Below are 21,681 nucleotides of genomic sequence, written 5' to 3'. Positions count from 1 at the left end.
CTCTAACCTTCCCACATTTCTTTCCACTTTCCCACGGGGCAAAACCTGTCAAGTTTGAAAGTGCTATTGCAGCTCCTGCCCAGTCCCTCTTTCTCCAAACTCCTCCACTTCTCAGAACATTCCAAGACTCCCCCAAAGCTACAGAAAACCCCAGCCTGTTGAGGGGCTGGGCCTCTGTCACCTTGGCAGCTGGCCACCTCTTTGAATTTGGTTTAAGTTCGCTCCTCATTTCTTCTTGGTTCTGTGTCTCTTTCCCAGCACTCCTCCCCGCCCCATCGTAAGCTCCCCTAGCGTAAAGACGGTCAACATTTTCTGGACCAATTGTGATTTATTTCTGAATAATCACATATGTTTGTCTTCCTCTGTCATTGCAGGCTCTCACAGGGCCCGGCATAGAATTATGACGTCTATGAACGTGCAGAATAAATTTAAAAAAAAAAAGGAAGAAAAACAAGCGTGCGGAGATGGGATTCAGGAATGGAAGGGGTCCGCTTCCCACCCGGGAAGCAGGCACCGGGTCTGTCAGAGGCCACGACACCGCGAACCAACACCCGTTCAGCTGTATTAAGCTAAATGCCCTTCACTCACTAACTTCCCAGGGAAAAACGGAGTTGCACCACAGGGGCGGAGCCTGCATGCCTCGGGAAGCGTCACTTCCGGGATGAAAGCGGGGTCGTGGAGGCACTGCTTCCGGAGTAGCATTTCGGCGGTGCAGAAGGTGAGTATGGCGGGGTCCGGGTTGCATTCGGACGGCGGGACGGGGTTTGGGGCGAGCGGCGGGACTGGGTTTGGGGCGCCGCGGCCTGCACACCAACCCTCCGCGCCGCGACAGCGCGGCTCGGCTGTGCGGGGCGTCGCGGTGCGCGGTGGGGTTCACTTCCGGCGCCCCGTGTTGGTTGGCAGGTGCCTCGCGGAGGGGAATTTTGAGTTGCAGGGGAGACTTGGGGTCCTGAGACTCGGCCCTGTCACTGCCACCCCGGGATGGCGCCATAGGAGGGGCCCCAATGACTCTGGAACCGTCTCTATCTCCTCCCTCACTGCAGTGTAATGTGGGGCTGCAGAGAGCGAATGGGGCGACACAGCGCCTAGTGGGGGAGGGGAAGTGTCCCCTGTAAGGAACCAAAGGGGCGGTTTTCCTTCTTCTTAGCCGCCGCGGAGTTGTAGTCTCTTGTTGGGGTTACCCTCTTCACCCACAGCCACTGTACTGAGTGATGGGCTGTCCTGGCCACCTGCTGAGTCCTACTGGGGGTGAGGTAGGGGGAGAGGACGATGCTTATCACCCTTTTCCCAGCGAGATGAGTAGCTTGCCTGGTAGTCAGCTCACCTGTCTCAGTGTGGGGGTGCTTGTGTGCAGGGGACCCTTAATGTACTCCCCACAAGTAGTGATGGTGGCAGTCAGAGCCGCAGAGGGAGGGAGAAGTACTTTATACCCTCTCAAGGTGCGAGTTTTCGGTAAGGACAGCAGCCACATGCATGCCGAGAGCCTTGCCGGGGTGTATGGAGAAGAGCGGACCCTCTGTCCATGAGATGGCAAAGAATGAAAAGGGGTGCTGGTTTTGTTGCGGCCCCTCGGATTCCAAACATTGGGACCACAGAAGGCGACCTGTGCTTGGTTAAGATGCAAACGGCATGAAGGGCGTGGATGGAACACAGAGTCATCGCCTGGTGACAGCACGTTGCTGTGGAAACTGCTGCACCAGCGCAGAAAGTTCAGCAAGGGACAGACAACGCCAGGCCGTTACCAAAGTCAGGTTTGCACTAACCACGTCTGCCAGTTCAGTCATTGATGCCTGCAGCAAGCCAGGAGCTGAGGACACGTGCCTCCCCCATTGCACCTTGCCTTGGTGTGGTGCACCTGTGATCCTGAAGCGCCCCTGTACCCAGTCCTCTTCTCCCCCAGCATCCTGTCTCTGTCCGGGGTGACAAGTACCATGAGCAGGCATTGGCCCCTCATGCTCCTCTTGACTGATAGTTCCTCAGATTTTCCTTGTTTGAGATGAACCTGACAGTTTTGAAGGTTACTGTGTAGAGGGACCCTTGACTGCACTTGGTCTGTTTTTTCCCCCACACTTAGCCTAGGCCCCGGCAGAGGACCTGGGGAAGGGAGCTCGCCGGTTATCACTATGGTTGGCCCAGGGTGCCCACTGTCAACAAGAGTTGCCACGCTCGAGGTTGACTGGGACCCCCTGGCTTCAGACTGTAGTTAAGAGTGTGGGCTTAGGACAGAACAAATCAATCAACTACCCAAGCCAAATGATGGCAGTGAAAAACTTGGCAAACGGAGACTCTAAGGTAGACTGTGTCAATCAGTGGATTCTGCAATGACTTCATCATGCTTGAATGGCAATATTGGCAGCAATTCATAATTGTTGAACTATCAAAACCACTTGAGCAAGACCCTCGGAGGGTCCCCACATCAGGGACCTGGGATGGGTGGGAGACTGGGCAGGGCTTCTCCCTTTATCTCCCCCTTTACTCCAGATACAGGGAAAAAAATGTGAAAATAATAGAATTACCCACTTTCCTGTAGCCCTTGAACCTTTGTGCCCTAATTAACTATGTAAAGATTGTCAAAAACAAAAAATGAAAAAAAAAAAAACCCCACCAAAACAAGATTGTGGGCTTAGGCGCCACGCTTACAGGGAGCGTATGTACATAAGTTAGTTGGGCTCTTGTTCCTGGAAGGTCTGTTTAACTCCGTCACCCCACTGATGTATTTGCGTCGTCAGGCACTGACTTATGTCCATATGGGCTCCCGGATGTTCATTGCTATGTGAGTGCTTTGGGTTACCATCCGCTGTTCAGATTGATTACAGCTTTGGCCATTGGGACTGCATTGCTTTGGTGTAGCTGTCCCATCTCCCAAGGAGTCCCGTTTCCTTCGGGAGAAGAGCTGGGCACACCGGGTGTGGGCTGAGCAGGAGGCAGCTGCATGGGTGCACTTGTTGGTGTGAGTTCTGCGTGTAGCTTCCTGTAGCTGTATTAAGCCAAATGCACAAGGGCACTTCAAGTTCATGGGTAAAGGGAGTTGCATAGTAAGTTTACTTTGGTGTAAAACTTTAGAAACCTGGGATGCTGGTACTCTAGCTGAGAAAGTTGCTGCTCACAGGGCAAAAGGTGAACAGTTCTGAAATTGGGGGGTGTGTAGAAGTTGAGCAATTGATGGGTGGTGGCTGCGGGGTGGGAGCTTAGACATAAGCAAGAGCCAGAAACTAGAATAATCCATGTGGTAATGGATGGAAGTTGGAGACATCAGCACAGAGGATTTTCAGTGAGTGTGTGGAAAATGTGTGTTGTGAACACATAGATACAGATTTAAAATTTTGATGATTTAGGGGCCCTGTGTAGTGGCTTAGCGGCTGAAGTCCTCACCTTGCATGCGCAGGATCGCATGTGGGCGCCAGTTCGTAGCCCGGCTGTGCCAGTTCATATGCTGGCTACCCTGCTTCCCATCCAGCTCCCTGCTTGTGGCCTGGGAAAGTAGTCAAGGATGGTCCAAAACCTTGGGACCCTGCACCCGGGTGGGAGACCCAGAAGACGTTCCTGGCTGCTGGCTCCTGGCTTCGGATCGATGTAGCTCTAGCCTTTGCAGCCGCTTGGGGAGTGAATCATTGGACAGAAGATCTTCCTGTCTCTCCTCTCTATATATCTGACTTTCCAATAAAAATAAATCTTTACAAAAAAATTTTGATGCTTTACTTATTTGAAAGCATTAACAAGTGGTAAGAGAGCTCTTCTACCTGCCGGTTTACTCCCTGAATTCCCGCAGTGGCTGGGTTGGGTCAGGCTGAGGCTAGGAGCCTGTCATTGTATGTGGGTCTCCTGCATGCATGGCAAGGGCCCAAGGATTCAGACCAGCCTCCGCTGCTTTCCCAGGTGTGTTAGTAGGGAGCTGGATGGATGAGAAGTGGAGTAGTTAGGACTCTAAACTGGTGCTCCGATGGGATGCCAGCATCACAGGGAGTGCCTTAGCCCACTGCACCACAATTCCATTGCATTGAATTTTAATTTTTTATCTAATTTTATTTTTTAAAATGTGAATGACAGGGAGGGAGAGAGACTGAGGACTCTTCCATTTGCTGGTTTAATTCCCAAATGCCCACAACGTCCAGACTAGGACAAGCTGAATCTAGGACCTGGAACACAGTCTGGGTCTCCCACGTGGATGGCAGGTCCCCAGTTCCTTCATCCATGATGTGCTGTTCCCAGAGTGCACGTTAGCAGGAAGCTGAATCACATGTGAGGTGGCTGAGACTTGGTATTGGACACTGCTTCATTCTGCCCTTCCTTCTGGTGAAGGAAGTTGATAGCATGACTTTTCCTTTTAGTAAGGTAATGAGGTCCTTCACTTTAATAGGTACTTTTGATTTCTTCCTTCCTTTGTTCCTCTTTTTCTCCCCTTCCTTCTAATTGGAAAGGCAGATTTTGAGAGAGAAGGAGAGACTGAGAGAAGAATCATTCATCCACTGGTTCATTCTCCAAACGGCCACAACAACCAGACCTGAGCCAATCTGAAGCCAGGAGCCTTCAGCCTCCTCTGTGTCTCCCACGCAGGTGCAGGGTCCCAAGGCTTTGTGCCGTCCTCTGCTGCTTTCCCAGCAACTGGCAGGGAGTTGGATGGGAAGTGGGGCAGTTGGGACGTGAACTGGTGTCTATATGGGATCCCAGGCAGTTGCAAGGCGAGGACTTTAGCCACTTGGCTGCCAGTCCGAATCCCTTTCCTCCCTCCCTCCCTCCTGGTTTCCTTGTTTGCTTCCTCCCTCCTCCTCTTCCTCCTTTTCCTTCCTTCCTTCCTTCGTTCCTTCCTTCCTTCCTTCCTTCCTCCTCCCTCCCTTCTTTCTTCTTTCTTTCTTTCTTTCTTTCTTTCTTTCTTTCTTTCTTTCTTTCTTTCTTTCTTTCTTTCTTTCTTTCATATTCATTTTATTTATTTTGAGACAGTTACACAGAGACAGGGAGGGAGAGAGGCAGCGAGAAGGAAAGAGAAACAAATCTTCCATCTGTTGGTTGCATCCCCACGTGGCTACAACTGCAATAACTGGATCAGGCTCTAGCCAGGAGCCTTATCTGCCTCAGGTGGGTGTCAGGCACCCAAGCGCTTCTGGTCATCTTCACTGCTTCTCCCAGACCATTAGCAAGGGGCTGGATAGAAAATGAAGCAGCCAGGACACAAGCTGGCGCTCACCTGGGATGCCCGTGGCTCAGCTGACAATGTAATGAGGTGCTGCCATTGATGCCACACTCCACTTGTCAGGTTAATGTCAGGTTAATTGACAGTGGACAAGCCACGGGGTTTCCACACCCTGTCCTCCCTGCTCTCGCACCATTCATGTTAATTGAAGACGGGAAAAGTGCGCTCCACCCCTGCTACGCTCTGCACCATTCAGAGTAACTGACGGTGCGGAATTTACTCTGGAGGTTCCATGCACCTGGCCTTTCTGTCCCCTATTGTGCTACCTTAGGTTAGTTAACTGTAGGAAAACTTTGGGCTCTGGTAACTCCCTGCCTGCCTGAAACTTTGTAACTCATGGCTCTCAGTCTGATTGGAGAATGAGAGCTTAAAAACCGCTCAGTTTCTGCTGCTTGTCGCAGGGGCTCCTGGAGTGTAGCGGGAGCTGCTGTCCCCAAGCTTGGGAAATAAAGACTGCTCCGAACATCCTACACTTGGGCCCAGTGATCTCTCTCGCACTCCACAACAGCGGTTTTACCTGTTAGGCCGCAACACCAGCCCCTAGTGACATTTGCCTAAGGCCTTTTCTGACAATTAGCCGATGAAGTCAGTTTATCCGTGGTTATAATCACAGTGCTTATATGGTTGTTTCCTTTGTAGATTAATATAATTTTTCAGGGACTTGTTGCTGACCTGATAACCCGATGTTTGTGTACCAGTTAATGTTGCCATTTTATTGGAGGGGATTCTCCAGTGATGTACCGTGGCCGCGTTCGCTGCTTCCTTGTTGTCTCGGACACTGCAGGGGCTTCCTGCTTTTCTGGTTATTATGAATAGCACTGCCATGAACTTTGCTGTGTGTAGAAGCTTTTTCTCTTGAATTGTTTCCTTACTTTTAATTCGAGGAAGTAAGTTATTCAATCAAAGGATGTAGTCACTTTTATGACTTGTGTTATATGGTGCCTAATTGCCATTACAAAAAAAGGCGGGGAGGAGGGTTATGACTCTGAACAGATACGGTTGTTGCTTGGCAGATGAAAACATTGGGTCTGGGAGAGGTCAGGAGATTAGCCCGCAGCGTAGCTACTTGCTGATAAACTTGACTTAGTGCCCACTGCGGCCTGCCTCCTGGAGAACATTCAGTGTTGCTGTTATAGGGATGAGCTGGGTCGGCTTCTCACAGTGTGAAGGGGTAGCTCATACAGCAGGACCCCCACGGAGGTCTGAGTCAGGGCTGGCGTGTGAGCCACTCCGAACCATTCGCCCCGCAGGCCTACCTTGTATTTGACCAAAAATGGCATTCCTGAGCTTGCCACCCCGCTTGATTCACCAGATGGCGCTGGCTTCTGTCCCGAGGTCTACTCCATCCTGAGGGGAGGAGGAAACTGCCAGCTCTGAAGATCCCAAAACACGCAGGCTGCTTGGGTCACGAGCAGGTACCACCAAGGCAGGGCATGGCCAAAAGAGAGACAGTGCAGTGTTGTGCAAGCCTTTCTCTGTCTCCTAGGAAGCCAGTGTTTATCTGGGCCTGGCACTCAGGGATCACGCTGTCAGCAAGTGAGGCTGCAGGGCCGAGGTGGAGGAAGGTCTTTCGGACGTCCTCTTCCGCCAGGCCATTACCTTGCCTGCGTGCCACAGGCTGTGTGTGTGGTTTTGAAGATTCTGGTGGCTATGTTTAAAAAGTGAAAAGAGGGGCCTGCACGTGGCTCTAAGGCTGAGTTACTGCCTGTGATGCTGATATTCTGTGACTGAGTGCCAAGTTGAGTCCCAGCTACTCTGCTTGCAATCTGTGTCTGGGAGAGCAAACAGACATCCCAAGGGCCTGGGACCCTGCACCGCGTGGGAGACCAGCTGGAGGTCCAGGCCCCTGGCTTCAACCTGGACCAGCGTTGGTCATGGAGGCCTTTTGGGAAGTGAACCAAGTAGAATCTTTGTGTTTTTGTTTTTTTAATATATTTTTATTTTGAATTTTGAATTACGTGGTGCAATTTTGTATAGGCTGTGATTCCCCCCCAAACTCCCACCCCCATCAGATTTTTCCCATTTTGTTAAAATAGTGTAGTCCTTCATAAGGAATCATAATTCTATCAGTCTCTTATTTAAGTGTACCCTGACATTGTTGGCACAGACAATGTCAGACAGTCTAGCATCCCATTATCTACACTTGGCCAACAGTTTTGTTGGGAATCCATCTTTCGTCTGGATGCAGGGATGCATGTTCCATCATACCCCCACATCTGTATATGCTAGACCCCAGTACTCCATCACTATACATTACTATAAGTGAGAAGCCATGAAACAAGGTCAACAACTGGTATGAGCTAGAACAGCCAAGTGGAATCTTAAAAAGGGAAAATGAGAAGAAACAGGTGAACTTATTTTATTGTGTTAAAGATATATACCGTAAAGTTTACCATTGTGACCGTTTTCAAGCATAGAATGGTGTCTTATGTAACCAACAATATTGTCTGATTTCAGCACTTCTTTGGCCTCCAAATTATACAGTTAAGCAAGAACTCTGAATCTCTTCTCTCCATCAGCCCCTAGATAATTTTTTTAATCCAAATTTTATTTGTTTGCAAAGCAGTGTGATGGAGACACAAAGAGGGAGATTCTGCCCATCCACTGATTTTTCTCCCCAGATGTACTCAACAGCCAGGGCTGGGCTGAGCTGAGGCCAGGAGCCAGGGATTCCATTTGGGTCAGAATTTCATTTCTTCAAATGGTTGAGTGATAATCTGTTGTGTGTATGTACACACACACACCCCATTTTGTTTATCTGCTCATCTGTTGGGCTCTGGACTGTTTCTTTTGGCTGTCCTGAAGAATGCTAGAACAATGGTTTCTGAGTCTTTGCTTTTGCTTCTGTCATGATAATTCTGATTTTAGCTTCTGAGGGCTCCCTTCAGGTTTTCTACCAATTGTACCATGGTATGCTTATATCAGCAGTGGGCTGTTCTCATCTCTGCCCATCCTCGCCACCACTTGTAGTTTTCATCTTGTTTTTAGTGAGGATTGCTCTAATAGGCATGAGGTGATGTCTGTGGTTTAGATCTGCATCATTGCCTCAGGAGCATTTTGGTGTGTGTTTATTTTCCATTTGTTGTTTGTTTCGCTCTTCCTTCCTGCTTGCCTTCCTTCCATTCTTGTTTCCTTGAAGTGACCTCAACTTCTTGCCCATTTTAAAATATTTTTATTGCATTATTTTTTTATTATTTATAAGAGTTATTTATTTTTATTGGAAAGTCATATACAGAGAGGAGGAAAGACAGAGGAAGATCTTCCATCTGCTGGTTCACTCTTCAAGCGGCTGCAACAGCCAGAGCTGAGCCGATCTGAAGCCAGGAGCCAGGAGTTTCTTCCAGGTCTCCCATATACATTCAGGTCTCAAGGCTTTGGGCTGTCCTCGACTGCTTTCCCAGGCCACAAGCAGGGAGCTGGATGGGAAACGGGGGCGGTTGGGATACGAACCAACGCCCACATGGGATCCTGGTTATTTATGTATTTTGGATAATTGACCCTTGGTGGTTATATAATTTACATAAATGTACTTTCACACTCTAGGTTGTGTTTTCATTCTCTTGAGTGATGTGCTTTTATTCACGAAAGTTTTCAGTTATGATGCAAACTTCAATTTATTTTTCTTTTGTAGTCTGTGCTTTGGATATCAGAGCTAAGATCATTACCAAATAGAATATCATAGAAATATCTCCCACGTTTTCCTCTTAAAAAAAAAAAGAAAAGAAAAATGTGGATTTACTTGAAAGAGGAGGGGAATTAGCATGTGCTGGTTCATTCCCCACGGGGTGGCAACACCAGGTCTGGGCCAGGCCAAAGCTAGAAAGTAGGAACTTCATCCTGGTCATCTCCCACAAAGGTAACGGGGACCCAAGAAATTGGGACATCTTCCACCGTCTTCCCAGGTGCATTAGCAGGGAGCTGGATTGGAAGTGGAGCAGCCGGGGCATGAACCTGTGCTCCTGTGTTGTGGGATCTGCTGTACCCCAATGCCGACTCCTCAGGTTTTTTCCCCTCCCCCAGTTACCACTGCCTGGCTTTTCATGTATTGATCTGTTCATTGTCTGACTGTGTCCTGTGTGTGTTTTCCCCAAGAATGCAAGGATTTGTCTACTTTGCTCACTCTTTAGTGCTGAATGAATGACTGGATGAGTAAACAAGCCCTGGGATACAGCAGGCCTGCCAGTAACTCAGTCGCTTTCAGATCTTTGTTGAAGTATTTCCGTTTGCATTTAGCTGATGCCTTTATATTTTGGAAAATTGCAGCCAGAAAGAAGGTGGCCGCCTGTATCCTCTGCTTAGGTGAAGGAGGTGTCAGTGCTCCATGTGGTTGCTTTGTCCCTGGATGCAGGTGTGCAGGTGTGTGAGAACAAGGGTGTTTGCGTGAACAGGATGATTTCAGTCAGTTGTAGAGACGTGACATTTCCCCTTTGTGTTCAGCAGGTGGCTCCAGCGGCTTCCTGAGTCAGACAAGGCTTTCACCAACAGACGCCTTGGACCATGGCCTCTGACCTTGACTTCCAACCTCCAGAGGTGCCTGAGCCCACGTTCCTGGAGAACCTGCTGCGCTATGGACTCTTCCTGGGGGCCATCTTCCAGCTCATCTGTGTGCTTGCCATCATTGTGCCTGTGCCCAAGTCCCCGGAGGCGGTGAGTCTCCCCACCCAGCCTGTGCTGCTCAGGGTGCTGCAAACAGGTTGTGCTGTGCCCAAGATCAGCAGGGCCTGGACTGGGCTGCAGTGATTTCCTGTGGCCTGAATTCCTACCTGGTGGAGTAACCATGTGAATGAGACTTTACTGGTTGGTGTAGGTTATAAGATTTTTATTTAGTGCTGACCAGATGTTAGACAGCTAAAGGGTGGGGCCTTTGCCTTCACGAAGCTTCTGGACTTTGAGGGGAAGGCAGTGTCCCCCTGAGAAGCTCCAGGTGCCGTAGGACCTGATCTTACCCGAGGGCAGGGGCTGTGTTGTCTCTACTCTACACTGCCCTTGGAATAGTGTTTTGGTTTGGTTTTAAAGATTATTTGAAAGGCAGAGTGGCAGAGAGAGAGAAAGAGCAAGAGATCTTTGATCTGTTGGTTCACTCCCCAAAAGGTCAAGTGACTGCAGCCAGGTCAGGCCAAAGCCAGAAGCCGGGAACTTCTTTCTGGTCTCCTATGTGGGTAGCAGGGGTCCTTGCACTTGGATGATGTTCTGTTGTCTTCCCAGGCATATTAGTGTGAGGCTGAATCAGAAGTGGAGCAAAGACTGAATCCAGCACTTGGTATTCTTATGTGGGATGTTGCTGTCAGAAGTTGTGGCTTGGGGCCACAAGCAGGGAGCTGGATGGGAAGTGGAGCCGCCAGGATTAGAACTAGTGCCCACATAGGATCCTGGCGTGTTCAAGGTGAGGACTTTAATTGCTAGGCCACTGTGTTGGGCCCTGGGCGCCAGTTCATGTCCCAGCGGCCCTGCTTTCCATTCAGCTGCCTGCTTATAGCCTGGGAAAGCAGTCAAGGACAGCCCAAATCCTTGGGACCCTGTATCTCCATGGGAGACCCAGAAGAGGCTCCTGGTTCCTGGCTTCAGATTAGCACAGCTATTGCGGTCACTTGGGGAGTGAATCTTTGGACAGAAGCTCTTCCTCTCTGTATATCTGACTTTGCAATTAAAATAAATAAATAAATAAATCTTTAAAAAGAAAAGAACTGGTACCCATATGGGATCCTGGGTGTGCAAGGTGAGGACTTTAGCCACTAGGTTACTGCGCCGGGCCCCCAAGTTCAGTTTTAAACAGGGACCTTCAGCCTCTGTCAAGTTATCAGGCTGGGGAGGCGAGGGAGTGAGTCTGAGCCATCTGCTAGCGTACCTGGAAGGCAGCAGGTGATGGTCACAGCACTTGGGTCTCTGCCACCCCGCTGTCCAGCCTGACCCTAGCTATTGTGGGCCTTTGGGAAGTGATGCATGCCATGGGAGATACCTGCCTCTGTCTCCCTGCCTTTCACTTAACCTTGTCAAATAAAATTTTGAAAAATTTAACAAATAAACAATAGGTGGATTGATAAGTCTGCAGCAGGTGGAGAAGTTGGGCTGAGCACTGGCCAGCATTTGGGAGTGTGTCCAGTGTTGCACCCATGGGAGGACATGAGGTCTCCTAAGGAGAAAATGGAGCCAGGGGAGCTGAGGGTGGAGCTGGAGTAGCCGCAGGGCTTAGGGACGAGGAGGGGAGAAGGAGTGGGCGGCGAGACCCGGCAAGCATGGCCAGCCTCGTGGCTGTGAGTGGTTGTGGCCATCTCTTATTCCGGTATTTTGAGAAGGAGGTCAGGATGGGAGTTTTTCCACCCACTTGACCAACGTAACCTCTGTGCTGTCTCCTCACCCAGGCACCTGAGCTTGGGTATTACAAGTAACAAACACTTGCGTTATTGTTGGCCGCTGAGGAGGTCTGTTAAGCGTCCCCCCGGGTGGGGGGGAGATGGTGATGGATGTTGCTGCCTTGTAGGTGGAGATGTGGTCAGAGGTGTTGGCCGTTTGGAGCCCTGGGAAGCTGCTCACCTCTTGTGTGTTCTTGTCTCTTTGAGGGACAAGCCTGCGAAAAGGCAGTCGTTGCTGCCCTCCATGCGGTTCTCAGTGACATATGTGGGGCAGGCGCTTGACAAAGGCTCAAAAATGTGCTTCCCTGCCCTTCCCCCACTATTTAGAGGTTAATTTAGGACAGCAGCCTCATGTTTTAAAATATAAACATCATACAGCCCACTTCATTTTAATTCAGTTCGCAGTTGGGGGAATGGGGCCCTTGCAAGTGATTGGTCTTTGTGACTAAGGCTTACTGTTCTAGCTTTTTAAAGAAGCTTCTCAGTGAATCATGAGCAAAAGGTACAGTGTTGATATAATTTTTTATGGTTGTTCCAGGGCTCTCCATTACACAGGGCTCCTGCGACCAGCCTTCTCTCACTTCCCGGACCCTGGGCTAAATGGGCAGGATCCACCTGGTCCTGTTTGTAAACTGAGTGGCGACCCAGTGTGTGCTGCCAGCAACCAGCTGGGACTCGAAGCTTGGAGGGGGAGGAGCAAGAAGGGGCTTTAACATGGGGATGTTAGGGGAACAGGGAGCCTGCAACAGTAGGGGCTACTAACCTTAGGGTCCTGGGGGGAATGCCGGGAAGTAGAGGGTGGCTGGTGGGGCAGAAGTGGGGGTGTGAGGACCCAGGAAACAATCTTGCTCTCTTTGCTCGAGCCAGGGCCATAGAAACAAGATTTGCTAGTGGCTTTTTGGGTCAGAAGATAATATTTTTGGCTCCAGAGATGGGAAAGCCTTTGAAAAGCAAAAGAATGTCTTTCCTGTTGGCCCAGCAAGCCGATTTTTGCCACTAATTCCTGACTTCATTGCTGCACCATGGCTTGGAAAGCTCTTTTGGAAATGAAAAAGGGTCATGCCTTGGTGCTTCTGCCCCAGTCCCAGTGCGGAGCTGGGTCCTGCCTCCTAGAACACAAGCCTCGTCTGAGTTTTAAGCCAGAGGTGGATTTTCATGGACACCCCATTAAACTGAGACCCAAGAAAACACATGTGCTGGAGTCTGGTTGAGCCTGGGCCTCACTGAATGTGAGGGTTTTATGAGTTGACTCTACACTGGAAGAGATGTTCACCCCATTGCTTGCTGTCACGGGATGGCAGGGGCATTTAGTCTCTCGCTCTCTAAGCCTAGTGTGTGGTGGCTGGGATGAAAAGGATTTAGGGCTGCCAATGTGCTCTGGAGAGAAGAACTTGGTCTGCAGTGTTTGCTGTGGATGGGTCCTAGGGAGTGGTAGTGTGGCTATCCATCTGTGACCACCTGGCTGCACAGTGGAACTATCTGGAAACTTGGCAAGGCCAGAGGGGCTATGCCCCAGAGATTCAGATTGAGCTGCTCTCCGAAGCCTCGGATCTGGCCTTTCTGATTCTACCACTCAGTTCCCGGCGTGGTCCTTGGACAGGGTCCCTGAAGCCAGTTCCATGGGACACAGGAGATGTGCACTTCCGCTGGGTTTAGCTGGAAAGAACAAGGCAGTGCAGAGGTGGGAGCATTCAGGAGGAGGGATAGAGGCCTGGGTGCAGCAGTTACTTCAGACCCCAACGACGACTGCTGAGAGGTTCAAGGGAAATGAAGATCCAGGAAAGGCCGGAACTTGGGGAATGCCCAACCTGCCTGTGTGGTTTCCATGTCAGAGTCTGAAAGGGTGTGGGTGCTGTCCCAGATCCATGCACAAGGGCGTGGCCAGGCCTCTGGAGGGGGTGGGAGTGGGGGGGGCATTGCCCACTGCTCTGTGGGCCTCTTCCTCCCCCATGGCTCTCTCCTTTCACTTCCTCTTCTTGCTTCTGCTCACCATCCCCCTGGTGTGCTGGAACATGGCCACTGACAGCTCCCGAAGTTCGCAGCTCTCAACTGCTGCGTCCCAGAAGAGAGGCTGCTGCCCTACTTGGCCCTGGTCCCAGAGTGCCCCCAGGGAGGGAGCCATAGCTGACTCAGCTTGGGACGGCTAAGGCCAGCCTGCGAGGAGGATCAGGTCCTGGGAGTGACCACGGGACTGCGGAAGCTCCGTTCCCACAGGCATTGGGGCTCTGGGCAGCCAAAGCTGGAGTCACCGTTCCCCCCACTCTCCCAGGAGATGGATACAACAGCAGTGGGCAAGAGAGTGTCCTTCCCCCAACACACCTAGTGGTCCAGGGAGCACCCATGGGAACCCAGTCCCCACAGAGAGTGAGCAGGCGCTGTGTGTGAGAACTGCCGCCCTCAGGCCTTCTTCAGAGGGGCCTCCTCCCACCTCCTCACCCTGGGGAGGAGTTCCTGCAGAGGCTGCAGGTGTCTGAAAATCTGGACGCAGCATGTGCGTGTTCAGGTCCGTGTTCTGCTGTTCTTCCTCATGTGAAGTGTGGTCATTTAAGGAGGTGGGAGCCAAATCCCCGGAATTGGGGAATGCATAATAAGGAGTGAAGGTGGGGAACCCCGTCCCTCACCTTTGTCATGAGGCTCGAGCGGGGTTTGCATAGAATGGTGCTCCCAGCCACCCATTGCAGGTGGAAATCCCTTCCACCTCCAGCCCAGGTAGCAGATAGAATCGGTTCTGCAGATTATTTTTGCCCTCCTGGCAGTTTTTTTTTGTTTTGTTTTGTTTTTAGGTTTATTTTTTATCAGAAAGGCAGTTATACAGAAAGGAGGAGAGACAGAAAGGAAGATCTTCTGACCGATGGTTCACTCTGAAAGAGGCCACAATGGCTGGAGCTGAGCCGAAGCCAGGAGCCAGGAGTCTCTTCTGGGTCTCCCACATGGGTGCAGGGTCCCAAAGCTTTGGGCTGTCCTTGACTGCTTTCCCAGGCCATAAGCAGGGAGCTGGCTAGGAAGTGGGGCTGCTGGGATTAGAACCATCACCCATATGGCATTCCGGCTTGTTCAGGGCAAGGACTTTAGCCACTACGCTATCATGCCAGGTCCACTCCTGGCAGTTCTTGTTCCCTCTTGTAATTTCTGTGTGACTTTATGTCACCTCTCGGCAACCAGCCGCCTACTCCTGGAAGGCAGGCCCCTTCCCTCCATGCCGCTGTCTGTGTGCTGTGTTAATGGGGGCTCCTGTTGCTGAGGTTTAGAAACTCGGCTGCAGCAGCTTCCCTAGAGGGGGTTGTGTTGGGGTTTGGGACTGAGGATTTGGGGGTATTGCTGGATTCCAGGGCTCTGGGGGTCTTCAGAGCCCTGTCTGTTCAGCTCCTGGCTCCCCTGGTGGTGGTGGTTGCCTGCTGAGGCTCTCGTTGTGTGCCTGGCAGGAGAGAAGGCTTCCACAGTCCCAGTGGCATCCTCCTTACTCAGATCTTGGCAGGGAGAGAAGCCATTTCTCAGCCTGTGCTCGCCTTCCCGAGTGCATGGAAGGCCTCGTCCCACATCTCGCCCCATAGATGGGAAGGGAGCATGTGTGCCATTCTGCCAGGCCACACTTCACCGCCCTCCATCCACAGTCAGAGTCTCTCACAGCCCTGTGGGAGGAGGAAGGTCAGGGTACCAATGGCAAGGGGCTGCAGGTGCCCGTTCTTGTGAGGCAGTGGAAAACTCACCAGTCAGTGGCAGGAAGGCACTTTCCAGTATGGTCTTCACATACATCTCCCAGTCAGGCAGAAAGCCGAGTGGTGTGCGAAGCTCAGGAAAAGCTGCAAGCTGCCCGTGGCTCAGTGGGGCACTGGCCTTGTGGGCCAGGACCCTTGTGGGAGTCTTTGCCCAGGGGCATTGGTGCTGAACCAGGGCACTGGCTGCCAGTGAGGGCTGCAGTAACTCGGGCATGTAGTACTCCATTCACAGCCTCAGGACTCCACTCACAAGATCAGCCAGCTCTGCGATTCTGGTTTTTGTTAGCTCACTGAAGAAGCAGAGAGAATTAGAAAGCTCCCATGAGCTGATTTACTTCTCAAATGCCTGCCATGGTCAGACTGAAAAATCCAGGAGCTGGGAATTCAATCCAAGTCTCCCATGTGGGGAGCAGGAGGCCAGCCCCTGGAGCCATTACCACGGTCCGCATTATCAGGAGGTGGAATTCTGGATCTGGTGACTGGGTGAGAACGATGAGGAAGGGGAGATAGAAAAGGGGTGCAGATGTCTTGCCGACTGTGACGTGCACTCACTCCCATGGGGAGCTGCTCTCCGCCATGGTGATTTTGGAGCCACAGACCTGGCTCCTGAGGGGAACGTTAGTCACAAACGAGGGCGCTCTGGGTGGCCCAGGGGCTGACAGAACTAAGAGCCAGCTTTTGTGTCTTCCCAGAGTTCCTCTGCGGCTGTAGATGCTCTTAGCAGATACAGTAGATCTCTCAGTTCACTGAGATTCAAGGTATCTGTGGCCTTGAGGTCCCTAGGAAATCTGGGGGAGGCTTGGAGGCCAGTGTTGTGGCTCTGCAGGTTGAGTGGCCACTTGGGATGCCCGCATCCTGTAGCGGAGTGCCCATGTAGAGTGCCAGATATTCGGTTTTAGCCCGGTTTCCTGCTACCCACAGGGGAGGTCTGGATGGAGCCCCAGCTCCCAGCTTCATCCTGGCCTCACCGCCATCACAGGCATTTGAGGAGTGAACCAGCAGATGGAATATTTCTTTCTCTCCCTCTCTGTGTCACTCTGCCTTTGAAGTTTGGCTTTTGGCTTTTTTCTTTCTTTTTTTAAAGGTGTATTTAAGTTCAATTCAGTTCTGCTGCTGACCAGCTGAGACCTACCTCATCTAGGTCCCGTGAGCCCTCAGGGTCTCTGTTTCTGTGTTTGTAAAATGAGGCTTGTTATGGTACTTTGTGAGGCTAACACAAGATGGATCCAGAGCAGGCGGCACAGGGCCTGGCGTACTGTAAATAGCCATACTGTATGAATATATGCTGTGATTCAAATATGCTTTTTCCCCTGAGAAAAAAAGAGGCCTCAAATAACGTAAAAATATTTGCTTGAGAGCCCAGCATGGTAGACTAGTGCCTAAAGTTCTCACCTTGCTCACACCAGGATCCCACATGGACATTTGTTTGTGTCCTGGCTGTTCCACTTCCTAGCCAGCTCCCTGCTTGTGTCCTGGGAAAGCAGTAGAGGACAGCCCAAAGCCTTGGGACCCTGCACCTTCACTAGAGACTAGAAGAAGCTCCTGGCTCCTGGCTTTGGGTCAACTCTCCTCTGTTCATTGTAGCCACTTTGGGAGTGAACCAGCAGATGGAAGATCTTTCTCTCTATCTTTCTCTAATAAATCTGCCTTTCTAATAAAAATAAATAAATCTTTCAAAATATATTTATTTGTTTTTTTAAGATTTAGTTTTTATTTTCATTACAAAGTCAGATATACAGAGAGGAGGAGAGACAGAGAGGAAGATCTTCTGTCCACTGATTTACTACCCAAGTGGCTGCAATGGCTGGAGCTGAACTGATCCAAAGCCAGGAGCCAGAAACTTCCTCCAGGTCTCCCACACTGGTGCAGGGTCCCAAGGCTTCAGGTCATCCTCTTTTGCCTTCCCAGGCCACAAGCAGGGAGCTGGATGGGAAGTGGAGCTACTGGGATTAGAACCAGCACCCATATGGGATTCCTGCTTGTTCAGGGCAAGGACTTTAGCCGCTAGGCCACAGCACCGGGCCCAAAAATATATTTATTTGAATGGCAAAGTGATAGATCATCCATTCTGTTTCATTCTCCAAATGATCACAATGGCTGGGGCAGGTCTATGCCAAAGTCAGGAGCCTGGAACTCCATCTGGGTCTTCATGTGGACCCTAAGTACTTGGGTCATCTGATGCTTTCTCAGGTGCATTAGCAGGGAACTGGATCAGAAGTAGAGCAGCCAGGACTGGAACTGGTGCTGCAATGAGGAATGTCAGCATTCCAGGCTGGAAGCTTAGCACACTCTTCCTGCTTCCTTGTCCACCCCACAACCTTGACTGGGCCTGTCTTTCCTTTAAAATTTTTTAAGTTTGTTTTTCATATACTTGGAAGATGAAAATGACCGAAAAAGAGAAATCTTCCATCTGCTGGTTCACTCCTCTAGTGCTCAAAATAAGCAAAACTGGGCGAGGTCAAAGCCAAGAGCCAGGAACCCAGCCTGGGATGCTGTGTCGGTAGCTGGGGCTCAAGCACGTGAGCCATCATCAGTGGGGACTGGATGGGAAGCAGGTGTGCCAGGCTGAAGAAAGAGGATAGGCCAGGCAAGGGGTGGGGTGAAAGAACAGCCTCCATGTGGCTGGAGAGGTCACCCAGGTGGAGGACGTGAGACTGAGGGTGAGGAGGGACAGGAGTGGGTTTAAAGATGGGTGTGGGGTAGATCTGTGTTGAGCAGGAAGGCCCGCGGCAGGCAGAGGCACCTGGCAGGTGTGGAGGCTGGAGAAGCTGAATAACAATATTGAGGAAGTCAAGAGGTGCTGGGTTGGTGTGATCCTTGGATGGTGGGGAACAGGGAAGGGGTGGGGCCACTAAGGGGTGGGGGCACAGTGGTTAAGGTCCTTGCCTTGCACGCCCGGGATCCCATATGGGCGCTGGTTCTAATCCCGGCAGCCCCGCTTCCCTTCCAGCTTCCTGCCTGTGGCCCGGGAAAGCAGTCGAGGACGGCCCAAGGCTTCGGATTGGCATAGTATCGGCCATTGCGCTCACTTGGGGAGTGAATCATCGGACGGAAGATCTTCCTCTCTGTCTCTGCTTCTCTCTGTATATCTGCCTTTCCAATAAAAAAATAATAATAATAAATAAGATTTTATTTGAAAAGCAGAGTCTCAGAGAGGAGAGGTACAGAGATGTCTTCTATCTGCTGGTTCACTCCCCAAATGGCTGTAATGGCCAGAGCTGAGCATATCTGAAGCCAGGAGCCAGGCCACAAGCAGGGAGCAGGATGGGAAGTGGAGCAGCCATGATAAGCCCTTGTGGTATGCAGTACTGCAGGTGGAGGCTTAACTTTCCAGACCACACACCTGCCCCAGGCATCGAGCTCCATCCCCGAGTCACAGACACCATTTCCAACACCCGAGGTGTCCCTTGTGTTGTGCCCTGTGGGCCGATTGAGGTCTGTGGACGTGGCCAGCCTCTCCATCATTCCCATCCGCAGCACACTGAGTTACCACCCAGAGGTGGAGAGGACTCTAGGGAGGATCAGACCGAGTTTGTTCCAGATCTTTCTCTGAGCCTGAGAGGCCAGGACAGGCCGCATCCCTCTTAGAGTCCCCCCTTTCTGTCTGTATGATAAAAGGTCAGGGCTGGATCTGTGACTTTGAATTTTTTTTTTTTAAGTAGCAAAGCCTTGGTTACAACTGAATTTTACCAGGAACAGATCCCAGTGCTGGAATTGACAGCACGGGGAAAGGCTGGAACTCTGCCCCGAGGCTGCCTCTGCCCACCCCAACAGGGCACCTCTGCCAGGCTCCCCAGAACACAGCGTGGCGCCTGCCCACCTGCCAGCTGCTCTCTCCCTGAGCCCTGGCATTTTGGGGGCTGGCTGGGGGAGGAGCATGGCAGGCAGCATGAGAGTTGGCCTCTGGGGTCCGCTCCTCAGCCAGCTCCTTATCCCCATTCTATCCCAGACCTGACCTGAGTGACCGACCAGCTGCTGGGCACAGCCACCACCTCCCGGGCACCTGGCCTGCATTTTTGCCTCCTCCCTTCAGCTGTTCCATTTCACAGGTGATTAAACCAAGGTGGACGGGGAGGAAGTGAACGGCCCATGAGGTTGCTCAGATTTGGCAGAGCCCACCGACCTGTGCTCCCAAGGTGGGCGTGATGCTGGCTTCCCTAAACATTCTCCCTCTGTCACCACAGGAGGCAGAGCCCGCGGAACCCAGGAACATGGAGGCGTTGAAGAAGCCCAGGGCCACAGTTCCTTCGGCTAACAAGAGAGCCAAGAAGGAGACCAAGAAGAAGCGATAGAAGGAGAGGCTGTGGAGCCAGGCTGGCGGCCATCCCGGAATTTACATCCTGTCTCCCCTCTCTTTGACCCAAGCTCAGGCCAAGGTGGCCGCAACACCCCCTGACCACAGAGCTCTGGACAGTGCCGATGGTCCCCAGGCTCCTGCTGGGTGGCCACCACTTCCTGTGCCTCTGCTTCCGGCGCCAAAGGGGACTGAACTGCTCTGGAGCCAAGACTGCATTAGGAGGGCTGTGCAGAGGCAGCGTCGACTCCCCGAGTCACATCTTCTTCTGTCATGGTCATGGCCGTCTGCAGTCACCGCCTGTGGTTTCACACTACATCTTGGGGTCATTATCTCATGCTGAGCAGCAGCCCTCTCCCAGATGCAAATACCACAGACAGCCTGCTGAGCAGTCACTTTAGTCTGTGTTCAGGTCAGGATGCCAGGGCCTGGCACCATCTGTGATCCTGCCAGCTGCGAGAGCCTGGGCCGCAAGATGCCTGGTACTGCTCCAGCAGGTGGAAGGGATTTGGCCGAATGAGTGCTGATGTTGTGGCCACGAGCTACTCATCAGTCTCAGACCAGCGTGTTGTCATCCCTGCCATAACTCATCTAGGCGTGCCTCTGTCCCTATAGTGCCCACCCCCACTTTTTCATTCCTTGGCCAGGGAAGAAAAGTTATTTGGGACATAAAGGCCAATAAAATGACTGCATGTTGATCCTGCTTATAAGTTACCTGTGTGGTAGGAAAGAGGGGGCTCTGAGAGTACAAGTGAGGCTGGTCAGGAAGGGAAGGTGGGAGCCAGACTGTCCAGGATACAAGGAGGCCTGGGTGCAGGGTCAGGAAGCCTGCGCATGGTCCCATGTGGCTTCTACTCCCTGGAGACCCTCATGCTGTCCATGGGGTGGTAGGTTTCCACTGGGGCTGGGCCCCAGTCGCTCTGCAGGTTCCCCTTGGCTGGGGAAGACACTGCTGGTTGTTACGGTGGCTGGAAAAAAAAGCCCAGCGCAGGACAGCGGCAGGCCTCACGGGGCTCTAGATGGGGGCAGTCGCGTGTCTTGAGTCAGCTGCCTGGGAAAAGCCCCAGCCTCTGATGACAGACTTGCTGGGACATTCACAGGCAGCCACACACTTTCCCAAACAAGTGCCGTTGGGGCTTCTGTGGGGCCAGGGGCCTGAGCACCGGTCAGCTCCTTATTAGGGACAGCAGGGACACCAGGGAGCCACAGCTGGCGTTTGGGTGCAAGTCTGAAGCTCTTTTCCTTGGCACCTGGCCTCCGTGATGGCCTGTCTGACTGTGGAGGGGCTTGACAAGATCAGGAGAGGAAGTTCTGAGGCCACAGTCCTGCCTGACCAAGGGCATGTTCCTGGCCAGACCAGCATAGGACGAGCCAGCACCCAGTAGCACTTCTGCAAACCTGTGCTCAGGCTAAGATGCCAGGTACCTGAAAGCCAGGCAGTGAAGATGCAAACAGGAGAAAGCTTCCTCTGAAGCCAGGCTGCCTCTGCCAGGCTGAGGGGCTCCAATGTGCACTGACTGAGAGTGGGAGGGGCAGCCTGTGCTGGGCAGCACTGAGCACAGGCCATAGCCTTGTCAAGAGCTGGCATAGCCACCCAGAGGGATAGAGGTGGCCAAGCCAAGTCCTGAGACCAGAGGGAAACTGTTGGGAGAGTAGGGGGCAGACCGGACCAGCTGCTGGAGGAAAGATGGCTCCTAGGGCACAGAATCATCCTCAGGCCTTAGTCCTGGGGGTGCTCACCTACACCTGTGTCGTTTTTTTAGAAAGGCAGAGTAACAGAAGGTGAGACAAGAGATTTCCTATCTGCTGGTACACTCTTCAAATACCCACAACAACCAGGGCTGGACCAGGATCTTCCAGGTCTCCCATGCGGGTGCAGGGGCCCAAGCACTTGTACCATCCTGCCCTGATTTCCCAGACCATAAACAAAGGTGGATCAGAAGTGGTACACCTGGGGCTGGCGTGATAGCTCACTGGCTAATCCTTCACCTTGCAATGCCAGCATCCCATATGAGTGCCAGTTCATGTCCCAGCTGCTCCACTTCCCATCCAGCCCCCTGCTTGTGGCCTGGGAAGGCAAAAGTGGATGGCCGGAAGCCTTGGGACCTTGCACCCACATGCGGGCCCTGGAAG

At 51.9% G+C, this 21,681-nt stretch overlaps 1 protein-coding gene across 1 annotated transcript; it reads left to right on the top strand.

Moving 5' to 3' along the window:
• Positions 1–664: 664 nt before the first annotated feature.
• MANBAL (mannosidase beta like) lies at positions 665–20,278 on the top strand. The gene is made up of 3 exons (XM_040981495.1): positions 665–718; positions 9,629–9,835; positions 19,439–20,278. Exons 2-3 carry the CDS (start codon positions 9,686–9,688, stop codon positions 19,544–19,546), a joined length of 258 nt encoding a protein of 85 aa, XP_040837429.1. The 5' UTR covers positions 665–718; positions 9,629–9,685; the 3' UTR covers positions 19,547–20,278.
• Positions 20,279–21,681: the final 1,403 nt, after the last annotated feature.

The sequence above is a fragment of the Ochotona curzoniae genome, unplaced genomic scaffold (genome assembly GCF_017591425.1).
Source record: "Ochotona curzoniae isolate NIBS_2020 unplaced genomic scaffold, NIBS_Ocur_1.0 contig_3520, whole genome shotgun sequence".
Lineage (NCBI taxonomy): Eukaryota > Metazoa > Chordata > Mammalia > Lagomorpha > Ochotonidae > Ochotona > Ochotona curzoniae.
This window is presented reverse-complemented; position numbering and strand designations above follow the sequence as displayed.